At 38.9% G+C, this 21183-nt stretch overlaps 1 protein-coding gene across 3 annotated transcripts in view; it reads right to left on the reverse strand.

Moving 5' to 3' along the window:
• MORC1 (MORC family CW-type zinc finger 1) overlaps positions 1 to 21183 on the reverse strand; it is a 190452-nt gene that overhangs the window by 63354 nt on the left and 105915 nt on the right. For all 3 annotated transcript variants that reach the window (XR_004811644.2, XR_003147905.3, XM_025478165.3), the window contains exon 18: positions 11440 to 11682. Coding sequence is in view for 1 of the 3 variants with exons in the window: in XM_025478165.3 (XP_025333950.3) it covers positions 11440 to 11682 (243 nt within the window). In the remaining 2 variants the exon portion in view is untranslated. The remainder of the gene's footprint in view (positions 1 to 11439; positions 11683 to 21183) is intronic.

The raw sequence follows: 21183 nt of genomic DNA on the forward strand, positions 1-21183 counted from the left end.
ACCACCAAAGTCAGAATCAGGGATACATAATCTAGAGGATAAACAAATACAATTGTATTTCTTTAATAGATTTCTCTAGGGCTTTTGGCAGTGGCCTAAGGTAAGTCAGTTAAGTCACTTTCTGGTGGGGATCCATACTATGAATTATAGAAAGGGTCATATGCTTAGGGCATGCAGGGTTCAGGATGACCTTCAAGTTATAGATATAATTTATATGGGTTTGCATACTATTAAATCTTTCTCACCCTGACTGCTAATGTGAAAAGCATCATGGACTAGTGGTCTGGAGGTACAAATCCCAGTTCTATTTTCACTAGTTCCTGTGTAACCTTGGATATGTAACTTTTCTGAGTCTTGTTTCTTCATCTAAAAACTAGGTTATTAACTGTTTCACAGTTACTTTGAGGTACTAGTATGACATGCTTCTTAAATTCCTTTAATCTTCATGAACGTGAATCAAACTCAAGGTGTCATTTAACCTATAAAATTTATCTCACCAAGATTATATCTGGATCACTGTCACTTGTTTCAACTCCAATCAAAGCCTTGCACTCCTGCATAATGTTTTGACTCTGCTTCCTATTCATTTTCCAAGATATTAACAGAAGATATATAAGGGTTAGTAGCAATCACTGGTATACATTAAGCCACATTTATTCAGCCTCTATTCACTTCCATACAGAAGCAAACTTCTGTGGGATAAACGGGGAAATTCAATTTCTGATCTTTGCCCTGAAGAAGCATGTGATTTAAATAAGCACTTGTAAAAGTTAAATAACAATACACAACAATAAAAAAAAAAAAAGAGTATCAGGCAAATTAACTGTGAAATGAGTGGCTGAGACTATGGGGCTCCACAGTGAATCAAAGGGCTTATAGTATTTTGCAAATGATCTCCATGAATTACTGCCCATACACTGAATAAATAATGTCTGACATGAATATACACATTGTTCTTAAAATTTATGTATATGTTGCTGTAGGGACATAAGACATGCATTCACTTCAAAATATCTCTGATGGCTTTCTCTCCTGTAGTTCTTAATCAACAGATACTAGGCATGCTTGGTATTACATGAGATGTCTGCAGTCATTTTTTAAAAACAAATCCTCATATTTGAAAAGATGAGAAACACCTGGTACGAAAAAAAAAAAAAAAAACAAAACGTGTGATGCAGGGAGAAGTCTCCTTTGACTGGAATGGCTACAGGTAGACTCAGCTTCTGGGGAGCAAGAACTGTGTCAGTCTGAGTCCTTAGCACCTGGCCCAGCATAAATGCTTAACATGTGTTTGTTCAGTGAAACAGATTAACGAAAGGCACTGAGAGAAAATTAAAAGGAATTAACAGCTGCAGATGTAAGAAACAACAAGAATATTATTTTTACTGGGAGTCTTGCTTTCAGGAGATGAGGGAAACATGGTTTAGGATGAAGAAGGTAGAACCTTCTGAGAAACACATGGGTGTGATTAAAACAATTCTCTAGGAAGAACAATTAATTACTTGGGTTAATAAAGCCAAACTGTGGTACATTTAAGCTAAAACATTAGCTAATTGCAGAGCCATTGCTATCAAGCTTTCGGAGCACATTGTAAGACTGACGCGGAGCATATCTGCCTTCCTAATTCCATGCGCTTTCTAAACCTCCTCTGGTAGTGGTAATGCCCGGTGTGCTTATTAGACAGGATATTAGGTATTTACTGCAAATAATCCTCAAGTAATTGCAACTTGTTTCAGTTGCAGTTTAAAACTTGGTTGGCTAAACTCATTTTTCAAATGTTAGGGAATTTCAGAGTCTCCTGATCTCTCTGCCTCGATTCTAGATTTTTGTCTAGAGTATCTTCTGAAGTGAAATGATCTTACATTTCCAAAAGTTGACATACAAACTCTCTCCATGTCTTCACCTTCTTCTTGCTAATAATTCCATTCTAATCTGGTTTCCATCCCCTTCATGTCAACAAAAAACAACAAAATTCTTCCTGAGATCATCCCTAGTACCCCTAAGTCGTTAAGTAAATGGACATTTTCAGGCCTTTCAATAGAATCTAACCTCTCTGACTACCTCTCCTTGAACTGACATTTTCTCCCTCTAGGCTTTACTGATGAAACAAGCTCCTGGTATGTCCTCTTCCTGTCTGGCCATTCCTTCACCATCCCCTGAGCATGCTCACCCTGACAGCCAGCCCCTAGATGGGAAAATCCCTCAGCCTTCCGTCTAGTTTCTCTTCTCTTCTTACTCTTACTCCTCCCTTGGCATGTCCTCTTCGAGGCTTCAAACTACAGAAACTGATTGCCCCTCACAGGCCCAGCCACTTTCTAGGATTCTCTATTTCAAAGAATGGGACCACCACCCAACCAGGTGCAAGAGCCAGAAACTGTCCTAGCCATTTCCCTCTGCTTCACCTTCTAAACCCAAAACATCACCAACGTGGGTCAGTGTCCCCTCCTCAAGACAAACACACAAGGAACACACACACACACACACACACTCACTCCTCTCTGCTTCACCGCCATGACCCCAGCCCAAGCTGCCAGTGCTTCCCCACCAGACCACTGTTAACAGCTCCCCCGACTGCTCCGCCCACACATTGCAGGCTTCCACGCTCAGCCAGCAATCTTTTCTAGAGGAAAATATAATCACATCACTTCCATTCAATGGTGTCCCATTGCTTTTAGGATACATGCAAAACCCCTTGTCAAAGCCTAGAGGACCTGCATGGTTCTGCTCACTTCTACACATCTCCCACCTTAGCCCCTTTCCGTCTCCACCCTGCTAGAGCTTCTTTGCTTTCTTAAGATACTCTTTTTCACCAGCATCCTTTTTTCACACGTGTCTGCATTGTTTGGAAATGCTCTTCCCCTCTTTTTACCAACTGGAACTCAAGCCTAAAAATTCAGTCATCATTTTTTCAGGATTTTTCATCATTTTTTTCCAGTCAATCTTCCCAGGCAGGGTCAAATCCCCTATTACAAGTACTCATGCTACTAAATCACTAAAAACTGCCACAATAGTAGTTTACATTTGTCTGATTATTGGAATCTCTGCTCTAGGTAAGTTTAACATGGGTAGGGACCGTGTGTGGGTGTGCTCACAGTTAAATCCCCCATAGTTGGCTAGCATACTGAATGGTATACATAATAGATGATTTCATACACACACCTCACACTTAATGAATCTCTATATTGAAAGTCTAAAATGTTTTAACACCTGTGCACACTTCAACTTCTCAATCATTTATATGTTTTAACAGTTTGCAATCTACTCATAAAATATGTCAACAAATTCCAAATCTTGAAACTGTCCAGTTAACAAATGGAAATCAGGGTTAAAAGAGATATGACTATAAAGTGATATAATAATTTTTATATTATAAACATGCAGTATTTTAGACATGGCAAAGGTTAAATAATTATCTCCTGTATCTATAAACTTGTACGTATATAATTCAAAGTAACTATGACAAATAATTCTGTCAATTGTAGATAGGGTTTTTTCTATAGCCTCAAAGAAAGATTTAGGGCTCAAATTTCAAAATTACAGGGAACTGGACTTCAAATATTTTAAGAGAATGAGTTACCCAAAAATGTAATGAGAAAGGTGAACTTAGGAGGTAGTAAGTTTCTGTCACTAAAGATTTTCTAGAAGAGTCTATACACTGTTTGCCAAAGATTTTATAAAAGAACATGTGAGATATTTCCGCAGTGTAACAGTTGTTCAGGATAATTCCTTTTGAAAGAACAATGCCGGCGGGGGGAAGGAACAAGATGGCAGAAGAGTAGGGTCTCCAAATCACCTCTCTCCACCAAATTACCTAGAAAACCTTCAAATTATCCTGAAAATCTATCAATTCGGCCTGAGATTTAAAGAGAGACCAGCTGGAATGCAACAGTGAGAAGAGTTCGCGCTTCTATCAAGGTAGGAAGATGGGGAAAAAGAAATAAAGACACAAAAGGCCTCCAAGCGGGAGGGGCCGCGAGGAGCCGGGCTGAGGCCGGGGCGAGGGTCCCCAGGACAGGAGAGCCCCGTCCCGGAGGAGCAGGAGCTGCACCGACCTCCCCGGGGGAAAGGGGCTCCAGGGAGGTGGAGCAGGACCCAGGAGGGCGGGGATGCCCTCGGGCTCCCGGGGACACTAACAGAGCAACTGCGCGCCCAGGAGAGTGCGCCGAGCTCCCTAAGGGCTGCAGCGCGCACGGGGAACCCGGCGGGACCCGGAGCAGCTCGGAGGGGCTCGGGCGGAGGAAGAGGCTCCGTGCGGAGGGGGCTGCGCGGTTCCAGGAGCAGTTCCGAGGGGCTGGGGGCGGCTCCGCGGAGGGGGCTGCGGGGCAGGAGCGCGAATCCAACAGCGCAGGCCCCGAGCACAGGGCGCCGGGACACAGCCCAGGATCCGGCCTCCCCCCGGGACAGGCAGAGGCCGGGAGGGCCCAGGACAGCAAGGACGCTCCTGCCCCAGCTGAGCAGAGCAGCGGCCCCGCCCCGGAGCCTCCAGGCCCTGCAGATGAAGAGCTCCGGAGCTACTGCGGGGGCTGAATCCAGGGCTGCAGAGCTGGCCCCGCCACTGGGGCTGTTGCTCCTGGGGCCTCACGGGGTAAACAACCCCCACTGAGCCCTGCACCAGGCAGGGGCACAGCAGCTCCCCCAAGTGCTAACACCTGAGAATCAGCACAACAGGCCCCTCCCCCAGAACACCAGCTGGACGGACAAGTTCCAGGGGAAGCCAAGGGACTTAAAGTACACAGAATCAGAATCCCCCGTGGTTCTTTTTTTTTGTTTTGTTTTGTTTTGTTTTGTTTTGCTTTTTGATTTGTTTCCTTCCCCCACCCCACTTTTTTCTCCTTTCTTTTTCTTTCTCTTTTTCTTCTTCTTTTTTTTTTCTTCCCTTTTTTTTTCTCTTTTCTTTCCTTCTTTCTCTCCTCTCTTTTTCTCTTTTTCCCAATACAACTTGCTTTTGGCCACTCTGCACTGAGCAAAATGACTAGAAGGAAAACCTCACCTCAAAAGAAAGAATCAGAAACAGTCCTCTCTCCCACAGAGTTACAAAATCTGGATTACAATTCAATGTCAGAAAGCCAATTCAGAAGCACTATTATACAGCTGCTGGTGGCTCTAGAAAAAAGCATAAAGGACTCAAGAGACTTCATGACTGCAGAATTTAGAGCTAATCAGGCAGAAATTAAAAATCAATTGAATGAGATGCAATCCAAACTAGAAGTCCTAACGACTAGGGTTAACGAGGTGGAAGAACGAGTGAGTGACATAGAAGACAAGTTGATAGCAACGAGGGAAACTGAGGAAAAAAGAGACAAACAATTAAAAGACCATGAGGATAGATTAAGGGAAATAAACGACAGCCTGAGAAAGAAAAACCTACGTTTAATTGGGGTTCCCGAGGGCGCCGAAAGGGACAGAGGGCCAGAATATGTATTTGAACAAATTCTAGCTGAAAACTTTCCTAACCTGGGAAGGGAAACAGGCATTCAGATCCAGGAAATAGAGAGATCCCCCCATAAAATCAATAAAAACCGTTCAACACCTCGACATTTAATAGTGAAGCTTGCAAATTCCAAAGATAAAGAGAAGATCCTTAAAGCAGCAAGAGACAAGAAATCCCTAACTTTTATGGGGAGGAGTATTAGGGTAACAGCAGACCTCTCCACAGAGACCTGGCAGGCCAGAAAGGGCTGGCAGGATATATTCAGGGTCCTAAATGAAAAGAACATGCAACCAAGAATACTTTATCCAGCAAGGCTCTCATTCAAAATGGAAGGAGAGATAAAGAGCTTCCAAGACAGGCAGCAACTAAAAGAATATGTGACCTCCAAACCAGCTCTGCAAGAAATTTTAAGGGGGACTCTTAAAATTCCCCTTTAAGAAGTTGTTCAGTGGAACATTCCACAAAAACAAGGACTGAATAGATATCATGATGACACTAAACTCATATCTCTCAATAGTAACTCTGAATGTGAACGGGCTTAATGACCCCATCAAAAGGCGCAGGGTTTCAGACTGGATACAAAAGCAGGACCCATCTATTTGCTGTCTACAAGAGACTCATTTTAGACAGAAGGACACCTACAGCCTGAAAATAAAAGGTTGGAGAACCATTTACCATTCGAATGGTCCTCAAAAGAAAGCTGGGGTAGCCATCCTTATATCAGATAAACTAAAATTTACCCCAAAGACTGTAGTGAGAGATGAAGAGGGACACTATATCATACTTAAAGGATCCATTCAACAAGAGGACTTAACAATCCTCAATATATATGCCCCGAATGTGGGAGCTGCCAAATATATAAATCAATTATTAACCAAAGTGAAGAAATACTTAGATAATAATACACTTATACTTGGTGACTTCAATCTAGCTCTTTCTATACTCGATAGGTCTTCTAAGCACAACATCTCCAAAGAAACGAGAGCTTTAAATGATACACTGGACCAGATGGATTTCACAGATATCTACAGAACGTTACATCCAAACTCAACTGAATACACATTCTTCTCAAGCGCACATGGAACTTTCTCCAGAATAGACCACATATTGGGTCACAAATCGGGTCTGAACCGATACCAAAAGATTGGGATTGTCCCCTGCATATTCTCAGACCATAATGCCTTGAAATTAGAACTAAATCACAACAAGAAGTTTGGAAGGACCTCAAACACGTGGAGGTTAAGGACCATCCTGCTAAAAGATAAAAGGGTCAACCAGGAAATTAAGGAAGAATTAAAAAGATTCATGGAAACTAATGAGAATGAAGATACAACCGTTCAAAATCTTTGGGATGCAGCAAAAGCAGTCCTAAGGGGGAAATACATCGCAATACAAGCATCCATTCAAAAACAGGAAAGAACTCAAATACAAAAGCTAACCTTACACATAAAGGAGCTAGAGAAAAAACAGCAAATAGATCCTACACCCAAGAGAAGAAGGGAGTTAATAAAGATTCGAGCAGAACTCAACGAAATCGAGACCAGAAGAACTGTGGAACAGATCAACAGAACCAGGAGTTGGTTCTTTGAAAGAATTAATAAGATAGATAAACCATTAGCCAGCCTTATTAAAAAGAAGAGAGAGAAGACTCAAATTAATAAAATCATGAATGAGAAAGGAGAGGTCACTACCAACACCAAGGAAATACAAACGATTTTAAAAACATATTATGAACAGCTATACGCCAATAAATTAGGCAATCTAGAAGAAATGGACGCATTCCTGGAAAGCCACAAACTACCAAAACTGGAACAGGAAGAAATAGAAAACCTGAACAGGCCAATAACCAGGGAGGAAATTGAAGCAGTCATCAAAAACCTCCCAAGACACAAGAGTCTAGGGCCAGATGGCTTCCCAGGGGAATTTTATCAAACGTTTAAAGAAGAAACCATACCTATTCTCCTAAAGCTGTTTGGAAAGATAGAAAGAGATGGAGTACTTCCAAATTCGTTCTATGAAGCCAGCATCACCTTAATTCCAAAACCAGACAAAGACCCCACCAAAAAGGAGAATTACAGACCAATATCCCTGATGAACATGGATGCAAAAATTCTCAACAAGATACTGGCCAATAGGATCCAACAGTACATTAAGAAAATTATTCACCATGACCAAGTAGGATTTATCCCCGGGACACAAGGCTGGTTCAACACCCGTAAAACAATCAATGTGATTCATCATATCAGCAAGAGAAAAACCAAGAACCATATGATCCTCTCATTAGATGCAGAGAAAGTATTTGACAAAATACAGCATCCATTCCTGATAAAAACTCTTCAGAGTGTAGGGATAGAGGGAACATTCCTCGACATCTTAAAAGCCATCTATGAAAAGCCCACAGCAAATATCATTCTCAGTGGGGAAGCACTGGGAGCCTTTCCCCTAAGATCAGGAACAAGACAGGGATGTCCACTCTCACCACTGCTGTTCAACATAGTACTGGAAGTCCTAGCCTCAGCAATCAGACAACAAAAAGACAATAAAGGCATTCAAATTGGCAAAGAAGAAGTCAAACTCTCCCTCTTCGCCGATGACATGATACTCTACATAGAAAACCCAAAAGTCTCCACCCCAAGATTGCTAGAACTCATACAGCAATTCGGTAGCGTGGCAGGATACAAAATCAATGCCCAGAAGTCAGTGGCATTTCTATACACTAACAATGAGACTGAAGAAAGAGAAATTAAGGAGTCAATCCCATTTACAATTACACCCAAAAACATAAGATACCTAGGAATAAACCTAACCAAAGATGTAAAGGATCTATACCCTCAAAACTATAGAACACTTCTGAAAGAAATTGAGGAAGACACAAAGAGATGGAAAAATATTCCATGCTCATGGATTGGCAGAATTAATATTGTGAAAATGTCAATGTTACCCAGGGCAATATACACGTTTAATGCAATCCCTATCAAAATACCATGGACTTTCTTCAGAGAGTTAGAACAAATTATTTTAAGATTTGTGTGGAATCAGAAAAGACCCCGAATAGCCAGGGGAATTTTAAAAAAGAAAACCATTATCTGGGGGCATCACAATGCCAGATTTCAGGTTGTACTACAAAGCTGTGGTCATCAAGACAGTGTGGTACTGGCACAAAAACAGACACATAGATCAGTGGAACAGAATAGAGAATCCAGAAGTGGACCCTGAACTTTATGGGCAACTAATATTCGATAAAGGAGGAAAGACTATCCATTGGAAGAAAGACAGTCTCTTCAATAAATGGTGCTGGGAAAATTGGACATCCACATGCAGAAGAATGAAACTAGACCACTCTCTTTCACCATACACAAAGATAAACTCAAAATGGATGAAAGATCTAAATGTGAGACAAGAATCCATCAAAATCCTAGAGAAGAACACAGGCAACACCCTTTTTGAACTCGGCCATAGTAACTTCTTGCAAGATACATCCACGAAGGCAAAAGAAACAAAAGCAAAAATGAACTATTGGGACTTCATCAAGATAAGAAGCTTTTGCACAGCAAAGGATACAGTCAACAAAACTCAAAGACAACCTACAGAATGGGAGAAGATATTTGCAAATGACATATCAGATAAAGGGCTAGTTTCCAAGCTCTATAAAGAACTTATTGAACTCAACACCAAAGAAACAATCCAATCATGAAATGGGCAAAAGACATGAACAGAAATCTCACAGAGGAAGACATAGACATGGCCAACATGCATATGAGAAAATGCTCTGCATCACTTGCCATCAGGGAAATACAAATCAAAACCACAATGAGATACCACCTCACACCAGTGAGAATGGGGAAAATTAACAAGGCAGGAAACAACAAATGTTGGAGAGGATGCGGAGAAAAGGGAACCCTCATACACTGGAGGTGGGAATGTGAACTGGTACAGCCACTCTGGAAAACTGTGTGGAGGTTCCTCAAAGAGTTAAAAATATACCTGCCCTACGACCCAGCAATTGCACTGTTGGGGATTTACCCCAAAGATACAAATGCAATGAAACGCCGGGACACCTGCACCGCAATGTTTATAGCAGCAATGGCCACGATAGCCAAACTGTGGAAGGAGCCTCGGTGTCCAACGAAAGATGAATGGATAAAGAAGATGTGGTTTATGTATACAATGGAATATTCCTCAGCCATTAGAAATGACAAATACCCACCATTTGCTTCAACGTGGATGGAACTGGAGGGTATTATGCTGAGTGAAGTAAGTCAGTCGGAGAAGGACAAACATTATATGTTCTCATTCATTTGGGGAATATAAATAATAGTGAAAGGGAATATAAGGGAAGAGAGAAGAAATGTGTGGGAAATATCAGAAAGGGAGACAGAACGTAAAGACTGCTAACTCTGGGAAACGAACTAGGGGTGGTAGAAGGGGAGGAGGGCGGGGGGTGGGAGTGAATGGGTGACGGGCACTGGGGGTTATTCTGTATGTTAGTAAATTGAACACCAATAAAAAATAAATTAAAAAAAAAAAAAAAGAAAGAACAATGCCTAAAACATCTTGTTCCCCATAATGCTTAACACAGTATCTCTACACAAGGCAAAGTTCAGTAGATATTTGTTGATCAAATTAGTTTACTGCTTTCAGAGCCTATGGCAATGCATTTGAATATTTTCTCTGGTAACTCATCTCTACCTTTTAAAGGTAAATTTAGTTTTGGGATATAGTAAGAAGGCATTAGAAATCAAATTTGCTAAACAAGGCAGATAAACTAGACAACGCATTTTGCCTTATAAAAATTTTTAAATGGCAGTGAGATATTGTCCGTTACAACCTCCAACTGAATCTGGCACAAGGTAAATGACCATTCAATCATAGGTATTCTTATTATTATAAGCTAAATCTGAGAACAAGTTCTCAAAAAGGAATTAAATAAGAATAATATTGTCAGAAATGTGTGGGAAATATCAGAAAGGGAGACAGAACGTAAAGACTGCTAACTCTGGGAAACGAACTAGGGGTGGTGGAAGGGGAGGAGGGCGGGGGGTGGGAGTGAATGGGTGACGGGCACTGGGGGTTATTCTGTATGTTAGTAAATTGAACACCAATAAAAAATAAATTAGAAAAAAAAAGAAAAAAAAAAGAATAATATTGTCAGAATGAAGGTGAAACAAATTCATTTGGAAATTGTGGGGTGGTACATTTGTTAAAATCAGTCTTACCACTTAAATGGATTATCGAGTTCATATCCCATTTTTCCAGAACCTTGACTACTGGGGGAACTACCTATTATAAAATTTGGCTCAGCATTTTTGCTCTAAAGCACTGAATGCAGAATCCTCAAGATTACAGGCTTACTCTCTATGAATACTTTTCTCTTAAACACAGATTTTAAATCCTTTTCCCATGCAGGCACTCTTTGGGGCCCTTCATTTGGCTGAGCATTACATACTGTGCTGATGTGCTGATATGAGACATCTGACATTTCCTCCAAAAGAGAACAAAGAAGAAAAAATAGAAATTGGGACCTTATTATGCTGAGTGAAAGAAGTCAATTGAAGAAGGACAATCATCATATGGTTTCACTCATATGTGGAAGAATATAAGAAATAGTGAAAGGGACCATAAGGGAAGGAGGGGAAACTGGGTGGCAAAAAAAATCTGAGAGGAAGACAAACCATGAGCAACTCCTAACTCTGGGAAACGAACAAAGGGTTGCAGAAGGGGAGGTGGGTGGGGAGATGGGGTAACTGGGTGAAAGGCACTAAGGAGGGCACTTGATGGGATGAGACTGGGTGTTATATGTTGGCAAATTGAATTTAAATAAAATTTAAAAATTAATTAAGAAAAAGAAAGAAATTGAGACCTTGTCCTGGAAACTGAGAGACAATATGTATGTATGCTTTAATTAGGGTGCCTTAAAAACATGACAATGAAGCAAAACTTTACCTAATGCTATTTCTAGAATAAATTAATTACTATACATCTGTGGATAAGAAAAGAAAAACAAATACCTGGGACCTCTGGGCTAGTCGGGTGTTTTCCGGCAGGGCTGCTGGATGTCTGTGTTGTTGAGGCTTCACTTTCTTCTGTGTAGACCTCTTCATTTTAGTGTCCAAAACGTACTCCACATCAGAGTCCAACCCTTCTGTGTTTGTCTTCCTGCCTCTGTGGCTGACAGAAAGCTCAAAGGATGCAAGAGACTCTTCATTCAAGTCATCACCCCAAGGCCTGAATTTCTGTGTTTTCGTACTTTCCTTAAATAATAAAGATCATACTTTCATTATTTGGTAGCCACCTTATTTATAATTAATTATAATTTCCCTCAAAACCTGATGGTATTGGGTGATACTTATTACTCATAAACACTTTAAAAACACTTTAAAAAGCAGAGCTGTAGAAGATGGACTTTAGCAAGTATATATCATTGTGATGGCTCATTCAGAATTCAATTCCGTAGAGCTGGCCTGAGCCAAGAAATCTTCTGATTCTGAGGATGCAGAAGACTTACGGATGGAGGACACAGTGTGCTTCCTGACTTCCTCCCAACAGAGGTTTACTTGCCTTTGGTTCCCTGGTGCAAGCATGTCAGTAATCTAGCTCAGGGTTGGCTGGGATTTACCAGTCCTGTTGGAAGTATGGAAGTATTCCTGTTGGAAGTATTTACCTTCCTGTTATGAAGTATGAATAACTAAAGTTGCAGTTTTCCACGTGTGCTCACACACGTTTGTGTGTGATTGGTATAACTGAAAAGCCCTACAGGTTAAAAAAATATTCTCTCTAAAATGTAAACTTCAGATAACAGACATTAGAAGAATATAATGTAATTGGATAATTGGACATTTGGGAAACACAAAGAAACAATGTAGGAATCACATAGAAAACATATTTCTAGGCAAATACATATCCATAGACTGAATTAGTCAATGTCTCTCTCTATATATACGATTACATACGTACACAGACACATATATAAACCATAGAAAATATGGAAAATACATTAAAATATCTAAAATGGTCATCAACTCCAGACAGTAAGATAATGGGAGATTTAAATTCTCTTTTGTATCTTATTTACTTTATTCTGTAAGTTTTTCCTATTAAACATGTATCACTCTAATAAAATCAAAAAATAATAGTTAAAAATATGTATTAGTGCTTCACTCTCTGAACCTCATTAACGATGGTGACACTTGGCCCTTGATAAAAGTCTTACCCTTCATATGGGAAACATGACACAAATGGCTAAATCCTACTTTAATTATTCACCTTAGATGTTGAAGTTTGGCAGGTAGTAGTGAACTCAGTGATCCTACTTGTTGGTACAAACTGAGGCTTTTATAGAAAAAAAATCATTAGACGAATGTAAGTAAAAAGAACTTTCAACTGGAATATTACAATAATTCAATAATCTTCATTTCTTAAAGGAGTGTCAAGATTGCACATCCTCCCTGATAATTTAAGGGGTCCCTTTTAGTTTAGATAAGCTGCAGCAGTGTTGTGATCAGTGGCAACTGGGTAGCCTAAGAGAATGCAATGGTTTGTCAAAGCATCACAGACCAGATATCTCATGAGCAATTTCAGGGCATGACTGTATCAAACATGTCTCCACAGCCCCTGTCTCCTTTCTCTGGAGACCCTTTGTTCCCTGCTTGCAGGTCCCAGCATCTGGAATGAATCCTGACCTGCAGCAATAGCTCTGTCTAGTTCAGAGCTTGGGGCCAGAACTTCAAGGGACTTTTGAGGGTAGACTGCCTTTGATTGTGTCCCTTATAACTGGATGTTGCTTGTACTTAGAGGCACATCTAGAGTGAGAGGAAGCATTTGCTCTCCCTGAAAAAAAAAAAAAAAAAAAAAAAAAACCTTTAAAACTAGTATTTTGTGATGATGATGGTCATGTTAAAATGATGGGATGTTAATGAAACAGAGAGAAGATGGAGAGTAATACAGGACCTGCACCCAGGCTCAGGTCCACTCCCCTTGGGATATGACCCAAGTTAGGGGTCTGCTTGGACCTCCTTTATGGTAGTACATCCATTAATGTTTACTGTGCCACAAACACCAGTGTGGTAACCAGCTCAATGGCCAGATTCTCTAGGACATTAAAATTTACTTTCCTCTTCTAAGTATCCTTCCCCCCAAAAACTGAGAGTCCTGACTGATTAAAGGTTGGTTCTGCTCTCTGCTGAAAACTTTTCTGATGTGGATGGCCTGCACGGATTTTGAAATGGTCCCTTTTTCTCTGTCCTGAGACCCATATGCCTCTTGGAACATTCCATAAACTGCAGGCATCTTTCAAGACAACCCTTCCAAAATGGAATTATGTTACTTCTATACCACATCACCCTCAACCGGTACTTCCTGGTGCATTTCCTCTCCTGATTAGCGACATCACCAAACACCCAGACACCATGGCTGGGTTATCTTTGGGCCATCGTCACTCTCAATCCTCTCCACTGAGGAACTTTACAGATTTCTCCACTTCAATCTTTGAAATCCAAAATTTTGTACTAGCCTCAAGTCATCAAATTGTATAAAGCTTTTTATCATCTCTTGATTGAACTATTTTCTATCATCTTGTTTTTCTTGCTTCTAGTTCACTTCCCCTGATCCTCCAAAGAATTCATTGCTTTATCTTCTATAAACTCATAGCATTATTTCTTTTTGTTTTTTTTTTTAATTGGAGTTCAATTTGCCAACATTTAGCATAACACCCAGTGCTCATCCCGCCAAGTGCCCCCCTCAGTGCCCATCACCCAGTCACCCCAACCCTCCGCCCATCTCCCTTTCCACTACCCTTGGTCATTTCCCAGAGTTAGGTGTCTCTCATGTTTTGTCACCCTCACTGATATTTTCACTCCTTTCCCTTTATTCCCTTTCACTAATTTTTATATTCCCCAAATGAATGAGACCATATAATGTTTGCCCTTTTCTGATTGACTTATTTCACTCAGCATAGTACCCTCCAGTTCCAGCCATGTTGAAGCAAATGGTGGGTATTTGTCACTTCTAATGGCTGAGTAATATTCCATTGTATACATATATCACAGCTTCTTTATCCATTCATCTTTCGATGGACACCGAGGCTCCTTCCACAGTTTGGCTATTGTGGCCATTGCTGCTATAAACATCGGGGTGCAGGTGCCCCGGCATTTCACTGCATCTGTATCTTTGGGGTAAATCCCCAGCAGTGCAATTGCCGGGTTATAGGGCAGATTTATTTTTAACTTTTTGAGGAACATCCACACGGTTTTCCAGAGTGGCTGCACCAGTTCACATTCCCACCAACAGTGTAAGAGGGTTCCCTTTTCTCCGCATCCTCTCCAACATTTGTGGTTTCCTGCCTTGTTAATTTGCCCCATTCTCACTGGTGTGAGGTGATATCTCATCGTGGTTTTGATTTGTATTTCCCTGATGGCCAGTGATGCAGAGCATTTTCTCATGTGCTTGTTGGCCATGTCTATGTCTTCCTCTGTGAGATTTCTCTTCATGTCTCTTGCCCATTTCATGATTGGATTGTTTCTTTGCTGTTGAGTTTAATAAGTTCTTTATAGATCTGGGATACTAACCCTTTATCTGATAGGCCATTTGCAAATATCTTCTCCCTTTCTGTAGGTTGTCTTTGAGTTTTGTTGACTGTTTCTTTTTCTGTGCAGAAGCTTCTTATCTTGACGAAGTCCCAATAATTCATTTTTGCTTTTGTTTCTCTTGCCTTCATGGATGTATCTTGCAAGAAATTCCTATGGCCAAGTTCAAAAAGGATGTTGCCTGTGTTCTCCTCTAGGATTTTGATGGATTTTTGTCTCACATTTAGATCTTTCATCCATTTTGATCCTTGTGTCTGGTGTAAGAGAATGGTCTAGTTTCATTCTTCTGCATGTGGATGTCCAATTTTCCCAGCACCATTTATTGAAGAGACTGTCGTTTTTTCCAGTGGATAGACTTTCCTGCGTTGTCGAATATTCATTGACCATAAAGTTGAGGGTCCACTTCTGGGTTCTCTATTCTGTTCCATTGATCTATGTATCTGTTTTTGTGCCAGTACCACACTGTCTTGATGACCACAGCTTTGTAGTACAACCTGAAATCTGGCATTGTGATGCCCCCAGATATGGTTTTCTTTTTCAATATTCCCCTGACTATTCGGGGTCTTTTCCGATTCCACACAAATCTTAAGGTGATTTGTTCCAACTCTCTGAAGAAAGTCCATAGTATTTTGATAGGGATTGCATTAAATCTGTAAATTGCCCTGGGTAGCATTGACATTTTCACAATATTAATTCTTCTAATCCATGAGCATGGAATATTTTTCCATCTCTTTGTGTCTTCCTCAATATCTTTCAGAAATGTTCTGTAGTTTTTAGAGTATACATCCTTTACCTCTTTGGTTAGGTTTATTCCTAGGTATCTCATGCTTTTGGGTGCAGTTGTAAATGGGATTGACTCCTTAATTTCTCTTTCTTCAGTCTCATTGTTAGTGTACAGAGATGCCACTGATTTCTGGGCATTGATTTTGTATCCTGCCACACTGCCGAATTGCTGTATGAGTTCTAGCAATCTTGGGGTGGAGTCTTTTGGGTTTTCTATGTACAGTATCATGTCATCTGCAAAGAGGGGGAGTTGACTTCTTCTTTGCCAATTTGAATTTAAAAAACTTATTATGAGCAGCTATATGCCAATAAATTAGGCAATCTAGAAGAAATGGACACATTTCTGGAAAACCACAAACTACCAAAACTGGAACAGGAAGAAAGAGAAAACCTGAACAGGCCAATAATCAGGGAGGACATTGAGGCAGTCATCAAAAACCTCCCAAGACACAAAAGTCCAGGGCCAGATGGCTTCCCAGGGGAATTCTATCAAACGTTTAAAGAAGAAACCATACCTATTCTACTAAAGCTGTTTGAAAAAATAGAAAGAGATGGAGTACTTCCAAACTCGTTCTATGAGGCCAGCATCACCTTAATTCCAAAACCAGACAAAGACCCCACCAAAAAGGAGAATTATGGACCAATATCCCTGATGAACACAGATGCAAAAATTCTCAACAAGATACTAGCCAATAGGATCCAACAGTACATTAAGAAGATTATTCACCAGGACCAAGTGGGATTTATCCCCGGGATGCAAGGCTGGTTCAATACTCATAAAACAGTCAATGTAATAGATCATATCAACAAGGGAAAAAACAAGAACCATATGATCCTCTCAATAGATGCAGAGAAAGCATTTGACAAAATACAGCATCCATTCCTGATCAAAACTCTTTGGAGTGTAGGGATAGAGGGAACATTCCTCAACATCTTAAAAGCCATCTATGAAAAGCCCACAGCAAATATCATTCTCAATGGGGAAACACTGGGACCCTTTTCCCTAAGATCAGGAACAAGACAGGGATGTCCACTCTCACCACTGCTATTCAACATAGTATTAGAAGTCCTAGCTTCAGCAATCAGGCAACAAAAAGAAATAAAAGGCATTCAAATTGACATTCTTTTTAGATGTTTATGCAGATAATAAATTCACATTAAACAACATACATATTTAAAAGTATTATTTCTTAAAGTCTCCTTACTGCTCCATTTCATTTGTCCAGTTCACAATCCACTATTTTTATCTTTCCAGAGATTTGTTTATACTTCTTACAGAAGTATATATAAGTAAGTTTTCTTCACTTTTTTTGAGGTAGAGAAAAATGGTAGTATACTGTATATGCAGTCTGCATCTTACTTTTTCAGTAAAGATACATCCTAAAGATCTTTATTAGTACTTAAAAAACTTCTCTTTACAGGTTCATCATATTCTAATGTATTGTACAACAATTCGTTTAACCAGACCTTTTGTTAAACATTTAGGCCTTCTCAATATTTTACTCTACAAAGTATTTTGTAATGACATATAAAATAGGTAATTTTGTAAATAGATAATTTTATATTTGTATAAGTATGTATATATGATCAATTTCTAAAAGTGCAATTTCTGGATCAAAAGGTTTATGCATTTGTAATTTTGATAGACACATTGTCCCCACCAGGCTTTTTGGTGGCTCAGTGTACAGTCATCCTTGTGAATATTTCAAGAGCACTGATAAGAAGTACATTCCCTATTTTGAGAGTACAGAGTATATATCATATATACATTATTATTATATATTATTGATTATTTAGATATTCCTAGGCTGAAGGCCAACAAAGTTTCCTATTACTAGCAATGATTGACTCTTTCTCCATGCATCATTTGTAGGTTTTTGCTTTATGAAACTCAACACTACATTAGCTGATATGAGAGATTGGTAACTGATATATCTTCATTATAAATTGAAAACTTTAACTTAATGCCCTTCCTTGGACATTTAATGTGTTTTTTCCCTTGAATTCCAAACCAATAGTAGGCTGGATCTCTATTTTACTTTTGTACACTTATTTGAAATAACATTTTCAATTTTTCTGCATTGCCTTTTTAGATGGGTGTCTTGCACATAGCACAGAATCGAGTTTTGCTTTGTGATACAATCTGAAGTTCTTTGTCCTTTATCAAGCTAGATTTAGGCCATTTGTATTTAACGATAACATATATATGGGTGGTATAGTTGTCATTTTATTTTGCTTTTATCATTTCTTTTAAGTTTTTAATGATACAGTCCATTTTCTTTTGATTTATGTGGGTATTTCTGATATTATGAAGGGATATTTTCCCCCTACGGGCTACCATTACAATGTTAATTTTATAAAACTTATTCTTAGGGATGCCTAGATGGCTCAGCGGTTGAGCGTCTGTCTTTGGCTCATGTCCTGATCCCGGAATCCGGGATCGAGTCCCACATCGGACTTCCTGCATGGAGCCTGCTTCTCCCTCTGCCTGTGTCTCTGCTTCTCTCTCTGTCTCTCGTGAATAAATTAATAAAATCTTTTTAAAAAGGAAATAAATAAAAAGTAGATGGAGGAGCAATAAAGGACATCAGGGGAGGCCTGGCTGAAATTTGCTTTTTACTTATTTTCCTCAAAAAGGGATTCTTGAGTTTTTTTCCTATTTTTTCAAAACTGTTTGTAGGCTTTTATTTGAAAATGGTATAGCTAATATAAAATTATTGGTTTATACTTCAAAATCTTCGAGTTCTTACTTCACTGTCACCTGAGCTGAGTTTTTCATAGAAAATCTGAAGCGAATCTGAATTTGTCTCTTTAAGTGATTTGATCTTTATGCCTACTCATCAAAACATTTTATCTTTTTCTGTACAGCTGAATAACTTTTCCAGGATATGTCTTATTGCTGACTATTCTTAGATAGTTTACCCTACCATGCAGCATACTGTTTCAAATATGTAGCATCAAGGTTTTTTGTTTGTTTTTAATCAAAAGTGTTCCTGATTTATATTTTCAAAAATGTGTTCTTCCCTTACTTTTTCTTTAAAGAGTATTCCAGTTATGCAAATACTCAATCTCCTTCTATTGTCATTTTCCTTGTAATTATAAGGAAGTCCTTCCTAATTTCTATTCATTTTATTTGCTTTTTCACATTTATCCTCCATAGCAGGGGATAGAAAACTTTTTCTGTGAAGGGCTAGATAGCAAATATTTTAGACTTTATAGACCATATACAATCTCTGTTGCATATTCTCCTTTTTTCAATCATCCAATAATGCAAAAATCTTTTTTATCTTAAGGGCCATACATGAATAGGTAGCAGACTAGATCTACTCAATGGGTAATAGCTTGCTGACCCCTGCTCTATCCCTATTGCTTTTATCCCCTGCCTCTGTATTCTTTCCAACTGTATGATTTATTTTTTCTATTTATATTTTCTATTTCTTCTTTGAGTTCTACCAAATCATGTTTCATTTCCATTGTCTCTTGCTGTTTCAACATCTCTTCCTAAGTTCCTATATTTCTTCTTAGACGTCTTCCTTCATAAAAAAACAAAAAACACCACCAACAACTTATTTTTTTTTTACTAAGTAAAAAATTGTTTCTAAATGTATATGTAAAATTTTCTTCTGAACTGCGGCAACACTTTCTTTTTTTACATTTCCAGCTGTATTGAGCCATAACTGACATACACTTCATTGCGCACAACTCAAGTGTACAATTTGGTAAGATGTGACATATGTATATAGTCATCATAATAATCAAGATAATAAACATACTGATCATGCTCCAAAGTTTCCTTGTACTCCTTTGCAATCCCTCTCTACACCCCTTCCTATCCTCTGATCTTTCTCTTAGTATAGATTATCTTCATTTTCTAGAATTTTCGATTAAGTGGTATCATATAGTATGAATTTTTTTTCTGGTTTCTTTCAGTAGGAAGAATTATTTTGAAATTAATCCATGTTGCTATATGGATCAACAGTTCATTCCTTTCTGTTTTAGAGTAGTATTCCACTGAAGAGACCATAATTTGTCTTTTCACTCATTAATGGTCATTTGGGTGACTTTCAGGTTTTGGCTATTCCAAACAAAACTAATATGGGCATACGAGTTTTTATGTAGACATATGCTTGTGTTTATATGTGTATTTGCTTAGTGAAGTGTCTGTTTCAAATATCTGCCCATTTTTAAATTATGTTGTCTCTTCACTGAGTTTTTAAAGTACTTTACATGTTCTAGATACAAATCTAGTATCAGGTACTGTTTTATAAATATTTTCTCCCAGTCATTGGCTTGTCTTTTCAAGTTCTTAATCATGTACTTTTGAGAAGCAAAAGTTTTTTTTTAAAGAAACCCAATGTGTCATTTTTTTTAGAGTTGGTGATTTTGTATCATATTTTAAAAATCTTTGCAAGCCTTTGGTCACTAAAATGGTTTCCTATATTTTATTCTAAAAGGTTTATAGTTTTAGCTTTTACATTTAAGGTTTCAAGATAATTTCAGTACTGAGGTAAAAGTCAAAGTTCACTATTTTGGGGGACATATGGCTATCCAAGTATTTTGGTATCATTTGTTGAAAGGTTATTCTTTCTCCCATTGAAATGTATTGGTCCCTTTACTGAAAAACAGCTGAACATATACATGTGAGTCTATTTATGGACTCTATTCCACTGCTCTCTATGTCTCTTTTTACATCAATACCACACTGTCTTGATTACTGTAGGTTTATAATAAGTCTTGACATTAGGTAGTGAGAGTCCACCAACTGTTCTATTTCAATGTTATTTTTACTGCTGTTGGCACTCCACATGAATTTTAGATTGTTGGCAATTTCTACCAAAAAAAAAAAATCTTGCTTGAATTTTGATTGAGGTTGGGTTAAGTCTACAGACCAGTTAGGGAGAACTGACATCTTAATAATATTGAATCTGCAAACCCATGAACATAGGTTATCTCTCATTTGTTTCATGTAATTTTTTAAGCAATGTTTTATAGTTTCTAGTGTACAGGTCTTGATATCTTCTTTTAAATTTATTTATTCATGAGAGAGAGAGAGAGAGAGAGAGAGAGAGAGAGAGAGAGAGGAGAGACACAGGCAGAGGGAGAAGCAGGCTCCATGCAGGGAGCCTGACATGGGACTAGATCCGGGGTCTCCAGGATCAGGCCCTGGGCTGAAGGCAGCACTAAACTGCTGAGCCACAAGGGCAGCCCGGAAATATTATTTTTTTAATTTTAACTTTCAATTGTTTGCGCTAGTATGTAGAAATAGTTGATTTTTATATACCAATTTTGTACTCTGCAACCTTGCTAAGCTCACCTCACCAGTTTTAGTAACTTTATAGATTCCATCTGATTTCCTACATAGACCGTCACAACTAAAAAGAAAAAGTT

This window comes from Canis lupus, chromosome 33, assembly GCF_003254725.2.
Source record: "Canis lupus dingo isolate Sandy chromosome 33, ASM325472v2, whole genome shotgun sequence".
Lineage (NCBI taxonomy): Eukaryota > Metazoa > Chordata > Mammalia > Carnivora > Canidae > Canis > Canis lupus.